This window comes from Chionomys nivalis, chromosome 2 (assembly GCF_950005125.1).
Source record: "Chionomys nivalis chromosome 2, mChiNiv1.1, whole genome shotgun sequence".
Classification (NCBI taxonomy): Eukaryota; Metazoa; Chordata; class Mammalia; order Rodentia; family Cricetidae; genus Chionomys; species Chionomys nivalis.
The window spans coordinates 136379609-136401446 of record NC_080087.1 but is presented as its reverse complement, the minus strand read 5'-3'; the positions used below and the strand labels follow the sequence as shown (position 1 = coordinate 136401446).

The following is a 21838-nucleotide window of genomic DNA, read 5'->3' as shown; positions in this document are numbered from 1 at the left end:
CTAAGAAATTCCTTATTAGGATGCTGTTAATTTCTTTATAAGCCTTTCTCTCCATTTCACTTTCATTTGAAGTTTCTTTCTCCCCATTGAGTTGACAGAAGCCAAAATCTTTTTGGATGCTGAGTTAAGACACTAAAAGTAAAGTACCTAATGCCTTTGATTCATGTAAAATAGAATAGTCATGGGCCAGTGGTACAACTCATTTGGTAAAGGGAGTTGTCACTCAAATGACAAGTGTTAGATCTGTCTTTGACCCATTTATCAGAGTTTGATCTGTGGAACTCATGTAAAGGTGTAAGGAGAGAACTTTTTCCCTAAAGTTGTCCTTTGACAACTGTGCTCTGTGGCATATGCCTTCATTCCTTTTATGCCCGCACATATATGCATCCATTATAATGATAACAAGTTTTTAAAAATCTTAAGGCACGGGACTGGAGAGATGGCTCAGAGGTTAAGAGCATTGGCTGTTCTTTCAGAGGTCCTAAATTCAATGCCCAGCAATGACATGGTGGCTCACAACCATCTTTAGTGAGATTTGGTGCCCTCTTCTGACCTTCAGGGAGAGATACATGCAGGTAGAACACTGTACACATAATAAATAAATAAACAAATAAGTAAACAAATCTTAAAAAAAAACCTTAAAGCATACCATGTGTGCCAGAGATTTCCCCAGTTTCCTTTTGAGACTACAAAGTAAAATATGAAGTAGGTTCAGGTGAAGAATATTTTTTAACAAGATGTGAGGTCAGATAAACTTGGGTAGTCAGTGCTGTACACTGATTTCCTTTGTCAAGCTATATATTAGTCTCTTGGAGACTCTGAGAAGTATTTTTGGAAAGAGTTCCTTTTAATGTTAGCTTAGTAGGATTTTATAAACTTACTCAGCTAAACACATCATCATTTACTGAAGTATCTTTTATATAGTTCAGTAGCAGTTTACTTTTCTGAGTGTCATTCTTTGTTGTTTCTTTAATAATTTGGGAATATTAATCTATTGTTAGTTCCTAGTGTGAGTTCTAAAGAAGAATCATATCTACAGCCATTATATACTGTGTAAACTGCTATAAAATTGTTATTCAGAAAGCAGCTATTTCTGGAAGGGATGTACTTTGTATCTGGATTCTTGGATTAGTTTTCAAGAGACATGAAATTCCAGTTGGACCTCATTCTGCTTTTAGGTAACAATTTAACAATTTAATGTTCTTTTTCCATTATTCTTGTCTCTGTTTTTAACAGCTATTTTTAAATGCTCACAGTATGGTAGCAGACAAGAACGAGAAAGACCTTGCCAACCAATTACTGACAGAGATAAGTGAGGACCAGGTATCTACAAAGCCTGCATCTTGTTTCAGCTGAAGTCCAGAATCAGTCAATGGGTTAACTATTCCTGTGCTTTTCTTCTTATTTTTCCAAAAAAAAAAAAAAAAAAAACCCTCTGATTCTAGTAATTATTTATTTTTGAGGATTTTTAAAATTAAAAGATAAACCTTCATTACAATTCTGTGTTAATGTGTGCCTTTTTTTCAGTTTGGGAAGATAAAAAGTACAGGAATGGATCCCAGTATCACTGTTGACCCACCTGGTGATGACTTTGTTCGAGGGGCTTCTTTTTCTAAGCACTGTGGTGTATTGGGACGTGAGGGCGTTGTTTCTGAATATGCACAGTCATTGTCAATATCTTGATTCTTTGCTTCTTATTGACATAATGATTATAATTTAATGGACAACCTGAATCTTGGAGGAAGGGAAGAAGATGATGAGCCCCTTGAATATTAATTGAGCATACAATTTTATTTTTTTCTGTTCTCAAAATTCAACCCTATATTGGAATATCAAAATATATTTGGTAAATTAATTTGAGAAAAACCAAAAACCTACCTGTAAATTTGCTTTTTTTCCTCAACATAGTTTGTTAGAGAATTTATATATGTTTTGTTAAAATTATTTTAATTGGTGTAGGAGTTCCTTCTGTTTGTATATTGCTTTCATTGGTTAATGAATAAAGAAACTGCCTTGGCCTAGTTGATAGGATGGAACTTAGGTAGGTGGAGAAGACAGAACTGAATACTGGGAGAAAGGAGACAGAGTCAGGGAGAAGCCATGGTCCTCCGCCAGAGATGGACGCTGGTTAGAATCTCTGGTAAGCCACTGCCACGTGGCAATACACAGATTAATGGTGATGGGTTAAACTAATATGTTAAGAGTCAGCCAATAAGAAGTTAGAGCTAATGGCCAAGCAGTGTTTTAATTAATGCAGTTTCTGTGTGTTTAATTCGGATGTAAGCTGGCCAGGCGGCCAGGACAAACAAGTGGCCCGCTCCCTACAACATTTAATGTTAGGTTTGCTGAGCTGTAGAAAAGGAATATTGTAATCTGTTGATTTCTATTTATGGGTGTAAAATAGAGATTCACAGAGCTCTTTATTGCTTTAGATTCTTTCTATTTATACTCTCTTAAGGGCTTCTTAAATATATTATAATTTCTTACAAAAGATTATGGTAATTTAAAAGGTAGCTATGATGAGGTCTTTTTAGTTTATTCTTGAACAAAGTCCACCACAGATTTTATTCGTATGAATCTTGTGTATACAGAATTTAAATTTATAGTTTACTACAGATGTTTTCTTGTGTAAAGTCAGGACTCTAGATTAAGTACCACACAAAAAAGAAATAGAACTTAGTAAACCTAAAGAGCTAAAGAGTTTAAGAGAATGTTATTATGTGAGTGGCTAGCTTAAGGTCATAATAATATTGCATGTTTTATTTTTAAATCATAGTCATTTTTAAGTATGTCTCTCAGTGTGTGAGAGTGGAGTGCCCTCAGAGACCAGGAGAGGGCATCACACCTCCAGGACTAGAGTTACAGACTGTTGTGAGCTGCCATGCAGGTACTGGGAATTGAATCCAGGTCCTCTGCAAGAACACCAATGCTCTTAACTGTTGAGTCATCTCTACAACCCCAGCTTTCTAGTATAAAGTCTACAAAGCTTAGTTAAGTCTTATAAAGCAACCATGTTAAATTTTTAACTTCTTTTTATTTTTTTAGTATTATTGATGGCACTTATTAATTTATTCTCTAGGAGAATATCTCATGATATCTAATGCATATCATAATTATGATTAATCTTAAATAAAAGTCAAGTGAGTTTTTAATTCTTCCATAAAACTTTTGACATGAAAGATTGCTTTCTCCAAAGCATACCACTACTTATATATACATATTTCATTTTCATCATTTGCCTCAAATTATTTATAGAAATAGATATGCCTGTTTAACGATATGTCCATATCATTTCCATTTCTGTACAGAATTCGGAAACCAAGCAAACAGTTATTTAAGCTGTTTCATTATACATGTTAACTATTTAAGCCTAGTAGGTTCAAGTATGCTTGAAGGGAAATTATAGTATAAATTCTAATTGCAGACCTCCCTCCTCTCCTCTTGAGATTGTCCATTATTTTTTAAAGGCATGTATAAAGTTTGTTTTTCCCCTCCCCCTCAGAAAAGTTAATATTAAATGAATGTGCTTCATTTTTCTTGACATGTGGTGTATCTTCTCTTAATTAAGAAACTTTTTCTTGCAGATAATATTGTTTCAAAAACCCATCTGGTAGGAAGAGGAATACAATGCATGTTATTATTTCTTCAGGTTTTCAGAACAAAGGTTTCCATGTGAACAAAATTCTGAGTACATTTGTTAATTTCTTGCTGTTCCCTTTGTTAGGTATTTCAGGGGCGGTTAGATTGTTTGGCTGTATCAACAATTCAAGCTTTGACAGCAGTGATGAAGAATTCTCCAGCTGCTAAGGTGGGAAATGGATTTTTTAAGCTTTAAAATATGTTTATTATATTAATTTTTGTTGTGTTAATTCCAAAGCCCGCTTGTTCGTCCCGGCCGCCTGGCTAGCTTAGCTCCAAAATAACCACACAGAAACGATATTAATTAAATTACTGCTTGGCCCATTAGCTCTAACTTCTTATTTGCTAACTCTTACATCCAGTTTAATGCATTTCTGTTAATCTGTGTATCGCCACGTGACAGTGGCTTACCAGCTAAGTTTTGGCAGTATGTCTTACTCTGGCAGTGGATCCATGGCTTCTCTCTGATTCTGCCTCCTTTCTCTCAGCATTCAGTTCTGTCTTCCCCGCCTACTTAAGTTCTGTCCTATCAACAGGCCAAGGCAGTTTCTTTATTAACCAATGAAAGCAACATAATGCACTTCCTGTTTACTGAGGTGTAACATGAGGGCCGGGCTCGTTGGGATTTCTGTCCCACCGGTCCCCCAGCACTTTAGTCTCAGAGAAAATCACACAGAGATCTCCATAAGTTATAAAACTGATTGGCCCATTAGCTCAGGCTACTTATTAGCTCTTATAACTTATTTTGTCCCATTATTCTTATCTATGTTAGCCACATGGCCCAGTACCTTTCTCAATGGGGTAGATCACATCCTGCTTCTTCGGTCGTCTGGGCAGGAGTGGGGAATGGGCTTCCTCCTTCCTAGAATTCTCCTGCCTCTACTTCCTGTCTGGTTGACCTGCCTATACTTCCTGTATGGCCAATCAGCGTTTATTCAAAATATGATTGACAGAATACAGACAATTCTCCCGCACCACTTAGGCAATATTATAACCTTCTGGAGTCTTTGATGGAGTTGAAGAGTAGATAGTAATAATATAGTTTTCCTTAGTTATGATAAAAGATAAAGTAAATATAAATATTGTGACTGTAATTCTTGTTTGATACCTATTCTGTTATATGTAGTTTTGCTATGTTAAAGCCTTCCTTTTTGTTTAAACAGGAAGGGGGAAATGATGTGGGAGGTCCTTTTGTCTGTGTTGCTTTTATCAGTTAATGAATAAAGAAACTGCTTTAGACCTATATCAAGGAAGAACTTAGGTAGGCAGGGAAAAAGAAGGGCAGAGTCAGAGAGAAGCAATGGGAACCACCAGAAACAGAGACATCTCGCTGCCTGGACAGTCACCCAGAGTTCTTCTGTACCGTTTGGGCATCCATCTTCAGCCTGCAGGTCCATAGTATCCAGCAGACTTTTCCATGAAGCAGGAAATTTCAAAGACAGTTCAGTCACTTTCTTCTGTGTCCTGCAGAATGTCTGGCAGACTCTTTCATGAAGCAGGAACCCCAAAAGACTATCTTACCTTTAGGCAAGTTCAGCAGTCTCTGTGGCTACTGCATGTCCAGTGATGCAGTCTAGGCAAGAGCAGTTTCTTGCCCAAATGGCTAAGGAGCCTCTTCAATGCCCATCTTCCTCTCAAAGTAATTGGTGCTGCCAGGAACAGATGTGTCTCACTGTCATGAAAAGTCTTAAGTTCTTAAAACATTTTAAATGCCATATTCTGAAGGTCTCTGAAAGGTTTGAAGAAAACCTAAATAACATGGCTACAATCTTGACTATATAATAGATGACTATCTATTAACCTATAAAAACCTAAATAACATGGCTACAATCTTGACTATATAATAGATGACTATCTATTAACCTATATTTCTTAATGATACATTAAATTTTTTAAATGAGCTACATAATCACAAATCCTTAATCAAGAGCAGAAATCTACATATAACAAAATTGATCTTAAATTTGTATCAATAAATCAAGATCCATACCAGAGCAAATTATTTATATCTATATCAAAAGTGTATAAAGCCTAACACCTGTCAAGTAGTTTACAAAAATAGCTCACCTTCTTATAATTTGCTGATAAATTTACATACAAACTCCTTATGGATACTGCAGGATTTTAAAAGCTATTGATGACTTTACATGGTAGTGTATATCTTTAGTCCCAGCACTCAGATGGCACCCGCCTGTTATACATTGCCAGTTCCAGGCTAACCACGGCTATGCAGTGAGATTGTCTCAAAACAAAAACAAAAACAAAATCACCAAAAAAATTACATTGATGAAGGAGCTGCACACTATTTACAGCCTTGGTTAAAAGAGGGTCACATTGTTGGGATTAGAGGGGATCTTACTGCTGGTGTTGAGAGTGTATAGTATGGTTATTGAGCTTAAATAATTAAGTTTCCCAGCATAGCTATTTATTAATAAAATAATCATATTTGCTATTTAGTTAGTTTATAACTATCCATAATATGAGTATTTTTCACATGTGGTTACCTTGCCAGTATGGAACTTGTTTTCCCAATATGTGTGGCTATAGAGTTCTGTTTTATTTCTTGTGATCATTAACCTAGGTTTTATGTTTGTTCTCTCTTTCTTTTAAAGATTTGTTAATTTTTATGTGCATTGGTGTTTTGTCTGAATATATGTCTGTGTGGGGGTGTTAGATCCTCTGGACCTGAAGTTACAGATAGTTCTGAGCTGCCATGTGGATTCTGGGAATGGAGCCCCAGTTTCTCTGGAATTGCAATTGGTGCTTATAACTGCTGAACTGCCCGTCTATCTCCTTATATCAGTTCTTACCCACTGTCCTGACTGTAGTTTCATCTGATTATGCTCATATACATAATAATAAGTAGCTCATTTAGTGGTTCTAAGTATTTTGAGTTATCTGTTTAACATACCAGACACATAGTTAATTATATAATGTGACGTGATCATCACCCTAACTTCTGATCTCCACCCTGAAGTACTATATTCTCCACTTTTCTGGTCTTGGGAATGTTCCTTGAATTATTATAATCCTTGTTAAGTTTATTTCAGGCTTTATAGTCTGATTTCTGATTTTACTTGCCACTTAATATAAGGGTTTTATTTTTGTTTTAAGGGAAATCACTTTAAGCACTTAGAGGTTCACTTATTAGAAAAACAAATTCATATTATTGTTCTGAAATTCAAATCTTCAAGGCTGTTTAAGTCATTTAAAGGTGGGGGTTTTGCTTGTTTGTTTGTTTTACTGTAATACCTTTCATGGTTTAACATTTTAAAGATTATGTAAAAGGATGGGATCTAGCTCAGTCCTAGAGTATATACTTAATATGCTTAGGGCCCACACCTTTTCTCTGTAAGTAAGAGGCTTTATGACAAAGTTTCTCTTAATACGTTGTTAATACGTTGTCAAGGAATCCCAGGCTAATTTCATGATATACCAATTATTTTTTTCTTATGCGATACCAATTATATTTTTCTTTATTATAAGGGCAAACTCACAAAACAGGAACAAAAAGTTTCACCTCAGCTGTGTTATATGGGAATGAGAGGGGGGGAGGGAGGGAGAGAGGGAGGGAGGGAGGGGGAGGGGGAGAGAGAGGGAGGGAGGGAGGGAGGGAGATCCCTGAGCAGGCTTGCAGTTTTCTCCAGCTACTCTAAATTTCATGCCCTAACCTGGTCCAGCCTTCAAAGATTCCCCATCACCGCCCCGTTTTGTCTAAATAAGAGTGTTCCAAACCCAATACAAATTATATACACTAGGAACAGATATCAATTATAAAATTGTGCTCACAACCCACATAAACAGTATTAAACAAGGAACACATGCTAAATGTTTTAATGAACATTCTATCCTCAAGAGTCTAAGTCTTGCATTGGAAATGGTTTGGCTAAATCATAAGAGGAAGATAACTACAACTATCTAATCTTCAACCCTCTTGAAGGCCTGAGAAGGGAGATAATATTACTTGAGTAGGCAGGAAATGCAAGCAGCTTCCAAAATGTGCAGTATATGATAGAGGCAACTGGCTACCTGCTTCCTCAAAGTCTCATTTGCAATGTTGAAGCAACCAACTTTGGCCGAGGCCTAATGTAACTGACAGACCATTTTCAGAGGTAGGAAAATTTTTAGAACCATCTTACCCTATTTTGGCAAGGTTTGGCAGTCTTTTTTCTTGTGTCCTGCTCTACACCATGTACTTTGTCAGTGGTTGATGAATGGGCAATTCCTTGACCAAAGACCAATTGTGCCAAGAAGGAAACAAGCTCCAAGTGGCATGTCTTTGCTGTTTAACATTCTCTTGGGAGTAGATCAGTGCTGTCAGGAGCAATCGTGTCTCACATCAATGGAAACCTAAGTTATTTAAATGCCATGTTCTACAGATCCTTGAAGTGGTTGAAAATTACCTATCGATGCACACTATAATTTCTATGTATCTAAAGAACTTAATTAATCTGACTATATGTATAACAAACTTGAATAACTATTGACATATTATACTTTATACCTTTATAACTTAAAGACTAAGACTTTATATCAGAATATTAAACAACATTTAAACAACTTTGCAATAAAGGAAGACAATGACCTCAAAATGTAAACAATGTATAAATATCTTGATGAGAGGTAGGAATATATATTGTAATATGATAAATGTATACCAAAATTGTATCAATATACAAAATGTCTTAAAAAGGTAGAAACATGTATGCATACAATCTGATGAAATAACTTTGTATAGGTGTACAAATATTGTAAACAGAAGTAACAAATATAATGTGAACTTGTATTAATATATAACAATCTATACAAATGTAAATTGTCCATAAATAATAGTTCACAAGTTTTTACTTTATTACTCACTATGATTATTATTAATATGGATAAGTTCACATTAAATTACCTGTTATCCCATTCAATTTTTTCTTTTTTTTTTCTTTAGATTATTGTCTAGTATAATTGCAAATGATTTCTGAGTAGTTGATAGGGTTTTCAAAGTTTTTCTTTGAAGTTCTGACCAGAGTGTTGTGAGAAGGTGCGCCGTGTTAGGAGCTAGTACCCCCAAAAAACAATCTTTATTTTAGCGCTGTCAGCATCATGATTTTATCTTAAACAGGTGGAGTCATTGCTATGGGGCCACATCTTCTTCCTGGAAACTTTAAAGATTATTGGAGGAAAGGGATCTGTAGAAAAATCTAATGTTTATTGTGGAAAACTTAAACATTATTTATAAAGACATATATTCAATAAAAATACAATTTAGACAAAATAGGCATGGAGAAAAAACAAATTTCCTATTTTGTAACCTAAGTAATTGACAGAATCTCCTCTTTGAATCTTTTTAGGAGCAATTTGTAATCCCCATTTAGGCAATTTTGTTTGTTTGTTTTTCTTTTTAACCTCTTGAAACATTCTTTTTAAGGTATCTGCATTGGAATCAGATAACAAAATGTCATCCATGTAATGGTAAATTACAGACTTATAAAATTGCTTACATATTATTTTCAATGACTAACAAAGTTTTGGCATAGGGTGGGGCTATTGAACATTCTCTGTGGGAAGATGGTCCATTGGTATTTCCTAGTAGGCTGAGAATTATTATAAGTAGGCACTGTGAAGGCAAATTTTTTTCAGTCCTTTTTTGTAAAGGTATAGTGAAGAAATCTTTTAAATCCTTTTGGTAACAGACAAGGCAGAGGAATTTCAGATTATAGAGGGCCCATAGGTTTAATAACCTTGTTGACAGCTTTAAGATCTATTACCATTTTCCGTTTTTCAGATTTCTTTTTAACAACAAATACAGGAGAATTTTAAGGAATAGTAGAATTTTTAATATGTTGAGCATCTAGTTTCTCATGTACCAACTGTTTTAAAGCTTTTTGTTAGAGGCCATTGTTTAACCCATATTGGTTTCTCAGTTAACCATTTTAAAGGCAGGGCCATTAGAACCTCTGAAGGTTTGCTAGTTGTTTTGTGTTCTTGTACAGCGTGAATGGCTGATGACCTTTGTCTTTAATACCTTATCATATCTTTCCCAGAAACATAAGTTTTTGGCACTGCAGGAATGTTAACCTCAATATTTCATTGCTGTAACAGGTCACAACCCCATAAATTCATTGCAGTATTAGCTACATATAGTCTCAGTCTTCACTTTTTTTCTTTCTACCCTATTTCATGCATTGTTTTACTTGAGATAGGGTTTTAATTCCTAGGAACTGAATATCTGCCTCTTGATGAGGCCAATTCAGATGCCAAGATTCTGGAGTAATAATATTTACATCCGCACCCATGTCTATCAAGCCCTCAGTAACAATGCCATTTACATTTTTAGCTTTGGTCTTTGATTATTTATAAAAGTTGCCAGAATATATGTATTTTATTTACTACTAGAGTTTTTGATTTATCCTCCACATCTATTTTATCATTCAGACCACTGTGGTTTTTTACAGTGGGCACTGGATTTTTAAAATTTTTTGTGGGACATGTTTTCCACAAACATTGGAAAGATTGGACCATTGGACCTGTGAGAGGCCCCCAAGAGAGTTCTCCGATGGTATCGGATTGTCTTGTCTGTCCTTTGTCAACCTACATTTATTGGTCCAGTGTCAGCCTTTGCCACACCTCCTACAGACACCCGAAGGCTGAGTCCTCATATTCTTGCCATTTCTATAGTAAATATTATTTCTAGGAATTTCTTGTCTAAAATCCCTTCTCAGATATTCTATTTTTATCACAATTAAAACATTTAGCATTTTGCTGTTTCATCATACCATCGGAAATCACATCCCCTACCCAATTTATTATTATAGTCAAATATCTCAACATTCATTATATGCAGATCCATTCATCCATTGGTGCTGATCTGACCTTTAGAGGCCCAAGGATCGTTTTCCATTCTAAGTTGGCATTTTTTTTTTTTTTACCAGGCTGGACTCGAACTCACAGAGATCTGCCTGCCTCTCTAAGTTGGCATTTTTAAAAGCCAAAGATTTAATAAGTATATATCCATCTTCTGGTTCTGTTACTCCTATTTGTCCAGCCTTTGAAAAAAGCCACTAAAAGGTTTTCTCTGACCCTGTTTAATTCTAATATATATTTTTTTCTTTTTTGGTGTCAGAATCCTGTCTCAAGAATTTAAGGCTGCTGTGCTGCATAGGGATAAGGTGTATTTGTCGTAAAGAGCCTGGTCCTTAGGTTCAGAGTAAGAACCCTCGCCAAGAATTTGATCTTGGGAATCAAAGTTCTCAAGATCTCAAGTTCTTTTGCTTTTTCTTTTGTTAAAAAATTTTTGTCTTGCACTCGGGAGGCAGAGGCAGGCAGATCTCTGTGAGTTTGAGACCAGCCTGGTCTACAAGAGCTAGTTCCAGGACAGGAACCAAAAGCTACGGAGAAACCCTGTCTCGAAAACATTCAAAAAATTTTTTTGTCTTTTTTTCAAATAAACTTTTTAGAGAAGCTGCGGTCTATCTTTTAGGACCACTGAGATTATCTGAAGCCGAGCTTATGGGGTAGCCTTATTGCTTGAAGCCCATGTTTTGACCATTTTCCTAACAAAGGGTGAATGTGGGCTGTAAGAAATGATTGCTTATTTAATTTCTTTTAGATCACCCATATGAATGGGTTCCATTTATATTTTTTGACTACCTTAAGGTATTTGGTGCCAGATGGTCTTTCCAAGGAGATCACTGGATAGGCAGTTAGAACTCTGGGTAAGCCATCCAGGAGTTTGGTATATACTAATGGGGCTAAATTTTGTAACTTTTGTCCCTGCTCAACAATTTTGATAAATTTTTTAATCTTTTTAAATTTTTTTTTTACTACTGCCTTGTCCAGTGTTTTGTTTTAATACCCTCCTTGAGGATTTCAAGTTTGAAGTCTGTGCAGTAAGGATAACATCTCATCCTTGGACATAATGGTTTTTTACAGTTTTTAATTGATTTTTATTGAGCTCTACATTTTTCTTTGCTCCCCTTCCTGTCTCTCCCCTCCCCCTTTCAACCCTCCCCTGAGAGCCCCGTGTTCCCAGTTTACTCAGGAGATCTTGTCTTTTTCTACTTCCTGTGTAGATTAGATCTATGTAAGTTTCTCTTAGTGTCCTCATTGTTGTCTAAGTTCTCTGGGGAATAAAAAAAGATGAAATCTCAGTATTGTTTTGATTTGTATTTATCTGATGACTAAAGATTTTGAACATTTTCTTAAGTGTCTTTCAGCCATTATAGATTCCTCTGTTGATTCTCTGTTTAGGTCTGAAATCCATTTTTTTTAAATTGGATTATGTGTTTTTTTGATGACCAATTTCTTGAGTTCTTTGTCTATTTTAGAGATCAGACCTCTGTCTGAAATGGGGTTAAGTGAAGATTTTTTTCCCATTCTGTAGGTTGTCGTTTTGTCTTGTTGACCATACCCTTTGCTTTACAGAAGCTTTTCAGTTTCAGGAGGTTCCATTTATTAATTGTTTCTCTCAGTGTCTGTGCTACTGGGGTTATATTTAGGAAGTGGTCTTCTGTGCCAGTGCGTTCAAGTGTACTTCCCACTTTCTCTTCTGTTAGGTTCAGTGTGACTGGCTTTATCTTGAGGTCTTTGATCCATTTGGACTTGAGTTTTGTGCATGGTGATAGATATCAGTCTATTTTCATTCTTCTACATGTTGCTATCTAGTTATGCCAGCACCATTTGTTAAATATGCTATCTTTTCTTCTATTTGATACTTTTTGCTTCTTTATCAAAAATCAGGTGTTTGAAGGAGTGTGGATTAATGTCCGGGCCTTCTATTCGGTTCTATTGGTCCTTCTGTCTGTTCTTATGTTAATACCAGGCTGTTTGCAGTACTGTAGCTCTATAGTAGAGTTTGAAGTCAGGGACTGTGATGTCTCCAGTAGTTCGTTTATTTTACAGGATTGTTTTGACTATCCTGGGTTTTTTTGCTTTTCCATATGAAGTTGAGTACTGTTCTTTCGAGGTCTGTGAAGAATTTTGCTGGGATTTTGATGGGCATTGCATTGAATCTGTAGGTTGCTTTTGGTAAGATTGCCATTTTTACTGTGTTAATTCTGCCTACCCAAGAGCATGGGAGATCTTTCCACTTTGTGGTGTCTTCTTCAATTTCTTTCTTCAGAGATTTAAAGTTCTTGTCATACAAGTCTTCCACTTGTCTGGTCAGAGTTACTCTGAGGTATTTTATACTATTTGTGGCTATTGTGAAGGGTGTTTTTTTCTCTAATTTCTTCTCCAGCCCTTTTGTCATCTGTGTACTGGAGAGCTACTGGTTATTTTGAGTTAATCCTGTATCCTGCTACATTACTGAAAGCTGTAGAAGTTCCTTGGTAGAATTTTTTGGATTGCTTATGTAAACTGTCATATCATAAGCAAACAGTGAGAGTTTGACTTTTTCTTTTCTGATTTGTATCCCCTTGGTCTCCTTTTGGTGTCTTATTGTTCTAGCTAGGACCTCAAGAACTATATTGACTATGGAGAGAGTGGACAACCTTGTCTTGTTCCTGATTTCAGTGGAATCACTGGGAGTTTCTCTCCATTTAGATTGATATTGGCTGTTGGCTTATTGTTTATTGCCTTTATTATGTTTAGGTATGTTCCTTGTATTCCTGTTCTCTCCAAGACCTTTATCATGAAGGGATGTTGTATTTTGTCAAAAGCTTTTTCAGCATCTAACGAGATGATCATGTGTTTTTTATTTTTCAGTTTTTTTATATGGTGGATTAGGTTGACAGATTTCTGTATGTTGAACCATTCCTGCTTCTCTGGGATGAAGTCAACTTGATCATGGTGGATGATGGTTCTGATGTGTTCTTGGATTTGATTTGCTAGTATTTTATTTAGTATTTTTGCATCAATGTTCATGAGAGAGATTGGCCTGTAATTCTCCTTTTTAGTAATGTCTTTCTGTGGTTTGGGTATCAGGGTAATTGTAGCCCTCATAAAAAGAGTTTGGCAATGTTCCTTCTGTTTCTATTGTGTGGAATAATTTGAAGAGTATTGGTATTAGCTCTTCTTTGAAAGTCTTGTAGAATTCTGAGCTCAAACTATCTGGTCCTGGACCTTTTTTGGTTGGGAGACTTTTGATGACTGTTTCTATTTCTTCAGCAGTTAATGGTCTGTTTAATTTGTTTATCTAGTCTTAATTTAATTTTGGTAAGTGATATTCAGAAAATTGTCTATTTCCTTTAAGTTTTCCAGTTTTATGGAGTACAGTTTTTCGAAATATGATCTGATGATTCTCAGTGTTTCCTCCATATCTGTTGTTATGTCCTTTTCATTTCTGATTTTGTTAATTTGGTTATTCTCTCACTGCCTTTTGGTTAGTTGGATAGAGGTTTGTCTGTTTTATTGATTTTCTCAAAGAACCACTGATACTTTGTATTGTTTTCTTTGTTTCTATTTTGTTGATTTCAGCTCTCAATTTGATTATTTCCTGTCTAGTTCTCTTAGGTGAGTTTGCCTCTTTTCGTTCTAAAATTTTCAAATGTTAATTCACTGGTGTGTTTTTCCAGCTTCTTTTTTTTTAATTTTATTTTTTTAATTTTTTTTATTAATTAATTTATTTAATTATTAAAGATTTCTGCCTCTTCCCCGCCACCACCTCCCATTCCCTCCCCCTCCCCCAATCAAGTCTTCCTCCCTCCTCAGCCCAAAGAACAAGCAGGTTTCTCTGCCCTGTGGGAGGTCCAAGGACCACCCACCTCCATCCAGGTCTATTAAGGTGAGCATCCAAACTACCTGGGCTCCCACAAAGCCATTATGTGCAATAGGATCAAGAACCCATTGCCGTTGTTCTTCAGTTCTCAGTAGTCCTCATTGTCCGTTATGTTCAGCGAGACCGGTTTTGTCCCATGCTTTTTCAGACCCCGGCCAGCTGGCCTTGGTGAGTTCCCGATAGAACATCCCCATTGTCTCCGTGTGGGTGCACCCCTCGCGGTCCTGAGTTCCTTGCTCGTGCTCACTCTCCTTCTGCTCCTCCTTTGGATCGTGAGACTTCAGTCCAGTGCTCCAATGTTGGTCTCTGTCTCTGTCTTCTTTCATCGCCTGATGAAGGTTAATATTCAGGAGGATGCTTATATGTTTTTCTTTGGGTTCACCTTCTTATTTAGCTTCTCTAGAATCACGAATTATAGTCTCAATGTCCTTTATTTATGGCTAGAAACCAAATATGAGTGAGTACATCCCATGTTCCTCTTTTTGGGTCTGGCTTACCTCACTCAGGATAGTGTTTTCTATTTCTGTCCATTTGTATGCAAAATTCAAGAAGTCGTTGTTTTTTACTGCTGAGTAGTACTCTAATATGTATATATTCCATACTTTCTTCATCCATTCTTCCATTGAAGGACATCTAGGTTGTTTCCAAGTTCTGGCTATTACAAACAATGCTGCTATGAACATAGTTGAGCATATACTTTTGTTGTATGTTTGGGCATCTCTTGGGTATATTCCCAATAGTGGTATTGCTGGGTCGAGAGGTAGGCTGAACCCGACTTTCCTGAGAAACCGCCACACTGCTTTCCAAAGTGGTTGCACAAGTTTGCATTCCCACCAGCAATGGATGAGAGTGCCCCTTTCTCCACAACCTCTCCAGCAGAGGCTATCATTGGTGTTTTTGATTTTAGCCATTCTGACAGGTGTAAGATGGTATCTTAATGTTGTCTTGATTTGCATTTCCCTGATTGCTAAGGAAGTTGAGCACGATCTTAAGTGTCTTTTGGCCATTTGAACTTCTTCTGTTAAAAAGTCTCTGTTCAGCTCAGTGCCCCATTTTATAATTGGATTGATTAACCTTTTACGGTCTAATTTCTTGAGTTCTTTATATATTTTGGATATCAGACCTTTGTCAGTTGCGGGGTTGGTGAAGATCTTCTCCCAGTCAGTGGGTTGCCTTTCTGTCTTAGTGACAGTGTCCTTTGCTTTACAGAAGCTTCTCAGTCTCAGGAGGTCCCATTTATTCAATGATGTCCTTAGTGTTTGTGCTGCTGGGGTTATACGTAGGAAATGTTCTCCTGTGCCCTCCAGCTTCTTCATGTAGGTGTTTAGTGTTATGAACACTTACCACTGCTTTCATTGTGTTCCATAAATTTGGGTATGTTGTGTGGTCATTTTCATTGAATTTTAGGAAGTTTTTAATTTCTCCCTTTATTTCTTCCTTGATCCATTGATGATTCAGGTGAGCATTCTTTAATTTCCATGTGTTTGTGGGTTTTCTGGAATTAGTATTGCGCTTGACTTCTAGTTTTAAAACATGGTGATCTGATAAGGTACCTTGGGTTATTCCTTTTTTTTTTTTTAATTTGTTGAGGTTTGTTTTGTTACCGAGTATGTGGTCAATTTTTGAGAAGGTTCCATGAGATGCTGAGAAGAAGGTGTATTCTTTTCTGTTTGGATAGATTATTCTATAGATGTCTGTTAAGTCCATTTGAGTCACAACACCTGTTCTCTTATTTCTCTGTTCATTTTTTTGTCTGGCTGATCTGTCCAGTGGTGAGAGTAGAGTGTTAAAGTCTCCCACTATTAGTGTGTGGGATTTAATATTTTATTTAAGCTTTAGAAGTGTTGCTTTTATATATGAGGGTCCCCTTGTATTTGGGACATAGATGTTCAGTATTGAGAGTTCTTCTTGATTGATTTTTCCTCTGACTAATATGAAATGACCTCTTTGTCTCTTTTGACTGATTTTAGCTTGAAGTCTATTTTGTTAGATATTAATGACCAGTGATTGCTATCTCCTGTTAATTTACTTTTCATTGTTAGTAATGTTAATTTGTGTGTTTTTCTCTTCGGGATTTGCTGCTATGAGACCATCAATTGTCTGTGTTTTTGTTGGTGTAGCCAGCTTCCTTGGGTGGAAGTTTTCCTTCTAGTATTTTGTGTAGGACTGGGTTTGTAGCTAGGTATTGGTGAAATCTAATTTTGTCATGAAATATCTTGTTTTGCCTTTCTATGGTGATTTAAGTTTTGCTGGGTATAGTAGTCTGGGCTGGCATCCATGGTGTCTTAATGTCCATATAACACTTGACCATAACCTTATGGCTTTCATTGTCTCCAGTGAGAAGTCAGGTGTAATTCTGATAGGTCTACCTTTATATGTTACTTGCAGCTCTTAATATTCTTTCTTTACTTTGTATGTTTAGTGTTTTGATTATTTGGCGAGAGGACTTTTTTTTAATCCAATTTATTTTGTGTTCTGTAAGCTTCTTGTGTCTTCATAGGCATATCTTTCTTTAGGTTGGGAACGTTATCTTTTATGATTTTGTTAAATATATTTTATGTGCTTTTGAGTTGAACTTCTTCTCCTTCTATACCTATTCTTAAATTTTCTTTTCATGATGTCCCATATTTCCTGGATATTTTGGGTTAAGCTTTTGTTAGATTTAATGTTTTCTTTAACTGATGAGTCTATTTCCTCTATTGTATCTTCAGCACTTGAGATTCTCCTTTCCATCTCTTGTATTCTGATATTCATGCTTGCTTTTGTGGTTCCTGATCATTTCTCATGATTTCTGTTTCTATAATTCCCATGGCTTGTATTTTCTTTCTTGTCTCTATTTCAATTTTCAAGTCTTGAATAGTTTCTTTCATATGTTTGATTTCTTTTTCTTGATTTTCCCTGAGGGATTTGCTGATGTTTTTCAAATTTTGTTTGTCTTTTCCTCCATTCCTTTGGGGGAATTTCTCATTTCCTCTTTAAGAGTTTTAAACATCCTCTAGAAGTTATTTTTTAGGTCATTTTCTTCTGCTTTACCTATATTTGGTTGTTCAAGTCTTGCTGTTGTAGGGTCTTTAGGTTTTACTGGTATTGTGTTGCTCTTGTGGTGTTGAATATGTTCTTCTTACCTTTCCTACTCATTTTTTCCTCTAATAGGTGTGGTTGGGGTGTCTGAGATTCTGTTGATTAATCTTCTAGTTGCCAAAGAATCCAAAGCTCAGATTGTTGTTCCTTATGGTACAGTCAGTGCCACAGTTCTAGTTTACCCATTGGTTACTTTGTGTTCCTAGAGATAGCTCAGTACTCCTGTGTTTTCTCTGCTCCCTTGGAGTTTGTTGTCTCAGGCCTACTAGGTTACTGGCTTTTACCGGTTTCTGTAAATCTTGGTCTGGATCCCCTCCTGTGGATGTCCCTTGCCTGGAGTTGGTCCTGCAAAGGTTTCTGGCTCCAATCTACTGCCTCGGAGTTCCCAGGCTCGGGTGCACCTGGAACTGCAGAGGACCTGGCTCTGGCTTACTCCCTCAGAGATTCCAGATTCACACTTAAGCCTACAGAGGTTCCAGGTTCCTGCCTATTGCCTTTGATGTCCCAGACCAATGCTCAGGCCTACAGAGGTCCTGGCTAAGACCTACTCCCTCTGAGGTCCCAGACTCACGCCTGGCCCCGCAGAAATCTCTGGTTCCTTCCTACTCCCTCAGAGGTTCCAGATGCACGCCTAGACTGGCAGATGTCCTGGCTCAGGCCTAGTTTCTGGGAGGTCCTAGACTCACACTCAGACCCATAGTGGTCCTGGCTTAGGTCTACTCCCTTGAAGGTCCCAGATTCACGTTAAGACTCTCAGCAGTCTCTGGCTCTGACTCACTTGCTCAGAGGTTACTCCCGCTTACTCTGGATCTTGAACATAATTTTTATGGCATACATATTACCTTGATGGACAGGCACCCTACCCATCAATCTATCATAACTGTTTAACAGATTTTGCTTAATACATTCAACAGTATGAATTCTCTCAGAGAGTGTCTCTTCACCCTCCATCACTGACTGGGTTTGGTCCATGAAATTGGTCGTATCTTTCTCCAGAGTGCCGATTTTTCCTTTTAGCTAGTCATTATCAGTCTTACAGTGCCTCATTCATGGCTCTGTTACCAAACAATTTTTACAGGAGAAAATATGAAATACGAAACTAATCCCTGGTATGAAATATATGGATGTAGGATGGAAATTACATAAGCCTTGTACAATTCTGTACATGGTATAAGTTAAAAAACTGTTGTCTTACATTGATAAATTATTTGTTATGTTGACATTATAAATCTCACCTGTCATAAGGTATATTGATTTGAAGTATGTGCAATAACTGTTACCTGCCAGCAGGTGTCGCAATTATATCTGTGTGGCCAGAAAATCCTAGCCAAGGCCTTTTCACATTGGTTTTAACCCATTAGATGTTTAAATTAGGATCAGTTATTAAAGTGATCAAAGTGATTTTGAGAGTTGGTGGCCAGGATAAAGAGAAAATCCAGAGCCTTCCATCAGTACAAATCACAGACCCTGCACTCTGTAGAGATCTCTCTGCGGCAGCAGCATGGGTACTGGAGGGACAGGAAGGCAATGTGCCTGAGAAGCCACACCCAGAGCGGCTCTGGGATGCCACTGAAGCCAGAGCTTGCTGTAGAGCCACGCACAATGGTGGCGGCTGGAGCTTTCGGGGTCCCCAAGCCAGTTGTTGAGGGACACGGGTCAAAGAATCCCAGGCTAGCTCCAAGATATACCAATTATATTCTTCTTTATTATAAGGGGCAAACTCACAAAACAGGAACGAGAAGTCCAGCCTCAGCTGTGTAGCATGGGAACCACAGAAAGAACCCTGGGAAGGCCAGTGGTTTTCTCCAGGTACCCAAAAGGTCAGACCCTAACCTGGTCCAACCTGTTAAAGATCATTGGCTAACAGAGATTCCCCATCAAAACAACGTTATTCTTACCCTTGGCATGCAATTTATTCCTTATAGAGATAACTGGGTTTTTTTTTAAACCTTTTTATGGTTGGTGTATCTATTTTTGCCTAATTTAATGGACTGATTTTGTATTTTCTAGGTTTTTTGTAGTCTTATATTTTATTTTTAATCTTTGAGTTAAAAAATGTTCATGATTTTAGGAACGCTAATGTGAAATTGATGCTCCAGATCATTTAGACACAGAGAACAGAGAGAAAATTCTTTGTACTCTTATTTTGGCCACTAAAATTTGAGCATTGTTATAGACCTAACTCAGGGCCTCCAGTCTGCTACTGAGCTACATCTTGGATTTTATTAACCAAATAGTTTTTAATATTTAATATTCCAACAAATTTAATCATTGAAAATGTGCTTTGATATGTTGTCTTCCCCTTTAGGAAGTATTTAAAGAAAGAATTGGATATATGCACATGTTTGAGGTATTGAAATCTTTGGGTCAGCCATCACTAGAACTGCTTAAAGAACTTATGAATATGGTAAGTTTTTAACCATTATGATGTGAAGTTCCTTTGTTTCAACTTTAAGAATAGTAAGTAACCTTTTACTTCTGTGTCACTTTTCAGGCTGTAGAAGGCGATCATACTTCAGTTGGTATTTTGGGCATTAGTAATGTCCATCCTCTCTTGGTTCTTATCCAATGGCTTCCGGAGCTAGAATCACATGACCTACAAATATTCATCTCTGATTGGCTGAGAAAAATTTGTTGTATTAATAAGCAGAGCCGAACTATGTGTGTGAATGCAAACATGGGAATAAGAATCATTGAAACCCTTGAATCCCATTCTTCCCTACATCGAACTTGTGCTGAGAACTTGATAACAATTCATGGTTCATTGGGGAGTCTGTCTGTGAGCTCAGAAGAAATCCGTCGACTACTACGATTGCTGAGAGTAGACGAATCTGAGTTTATTCACCCATATACCATTCCTGTGACTCGTGCAATTCTGACAATGGCACGGAAACTCAATCTTGAGAGTGCACTGCAGTATTTTAATTTGTCACATAGCATGGCAGGAATTTCTGTACCTGCCATTCAGAAATGGCCTGGGTCTGCATTTTCCTTCTCTGCTTGGTTTTGCTTAGATCAGGATCAATTACCCCTTGACACTGCTAACAAAGGAGGAAAAAGAAAACAATTATATAGGTAATGGTACAAATTGTGGAATATAAATGAATTGTCACATTTTTAAGTAGGATAAAGAATCTATAACAGTTTATATGAAATTTTTTATCTTGTGCCTGTATATAGTTTAGAAGTGCTTTTTTATTGCTTTCAAAATAATTCTGTATTTTGTATATTTTCCTGGCTAAATGCTGAGTAACTTTAGGAAACAAAAATGAAAGTAGTATAACAGTGGAGAAGAAATAGTAAACTGTTCCCCTGAAGGAGTTGTGTTTTCATGTAAAACATTCAGGCCTCGGGTAGCTAATAATTTTTAATATGCCTTATTATTAAAACGTTTATGTGTGCTTTCTGGATGTTTGGAAGACTTTAAAAGATTTGAAATTTGTGGTTTTGTTCTAGCTCACAGAGTTCTCAACCTGTGAGTCCTTTGGGGGGCATCTAAGGGCCCTTTCACAAGTCACCTAAAACCATTAGAAAACACAGATAATTATATTTGCTTTGTAACAGTAGCAAAATTACAGTTATGAAGTAGTATTGAAATAATTTTATAGCTAGGGGTCACTACAACATGAACTGTATATCAAAGGATCACGTCCTCAGGAAGGTTGGAAACCACTGCTCTAGCTTGATAATGAAATCCCACTTTTCAGTGTTACCTTTTATAATTTTTTAGCTTTTATGCCCAAAATGGATTTAAAAATGACTGAAATCAAGTCTATTGTATAGCAATAGAATTAAGATTGCAGCATTGTTGATAAGGATATTTGTAATCACATTATATGTTCACAATGGTGAACTTCAATGATGAAGAGACTTGTCTACTTTATTTCAGAGGTTCTGATAACATATATTTTTGTTAGTTTTTTTACAGGAAGTGGAATGGGTTTTGAAGCTTTTATTACTCAGTCAGGTATGTTGGTTGTGGCAGTGTGCACAAAAAGAGAATATGCAACAGTTATGCTTCCTGACCACAGTTTCTGTGACTCTCTCTGGGTAAGACTTCAGGATGCCACATCAAACTCTCATTCTATCTTTCCTTTAAGATGTATAACAGTGCCCGCCTTTAATCCCAGCACTCAGGAGGCAGAGGCAGGCGACTCTCTGTGAGTTCCAAGGCCAGCCTAGTCTACAAGAGCTAGTTCCAGGACAGGCTCCGAAGCAACAAAGAAACCCTGTCTCAAAAAAAGAAGAAGTATAACAGTTTGATGCATTTATAGCAGGAGGTTTTTTCTGCCAATATTCATTTCTAATGAATTAATGTTAAATCAATGTATTTTTGTTGCTTGCCTCAAAAATATAAAATGATTCTCCTTGAAGAAAATAATTTTAAGAAGATTTAGAACCTTAGAAAAT

At 36.7% G+C, this 21838-nt stretch overlaps 1 protein-coding gene across 4 annotated transcripts in view; it reads left to right on the top strand.

Moving 5' to 3' along the window:
• Nbeal1 (neurobeachin like 1) overlaps positions 1–21838 on the top strand; it is a 211340-nt gene that overhangs the window by 65148 nt on the left and 124354 nt on the right. For 3 of the 4 annotated variants that reach the window (XM_057752706.1, XM_057752692.1, XM_057752714.1), the window contains 5 exons: positions 1237–1323; positions 3725–3808; positions 19737–19835; positions 19923–20503; positions 21346–21478. In XM_057752706.1, the coding sequence (XP_057608689.1) occupies positions 1237–1323; positions 3725–3808; positions 19737–19835; positions 19923–20503; positions 21346–21478 (984 nt within the window). The remainder of the gene's footprint in view (positions 1–1236; positions 1324–3724; positions 3809–19736; positions 19836–19922; positions 20504–21345; positions 21479–21838) is intronic. The other variant, XM_057752700.1, reaches the window with a different exon arrangement.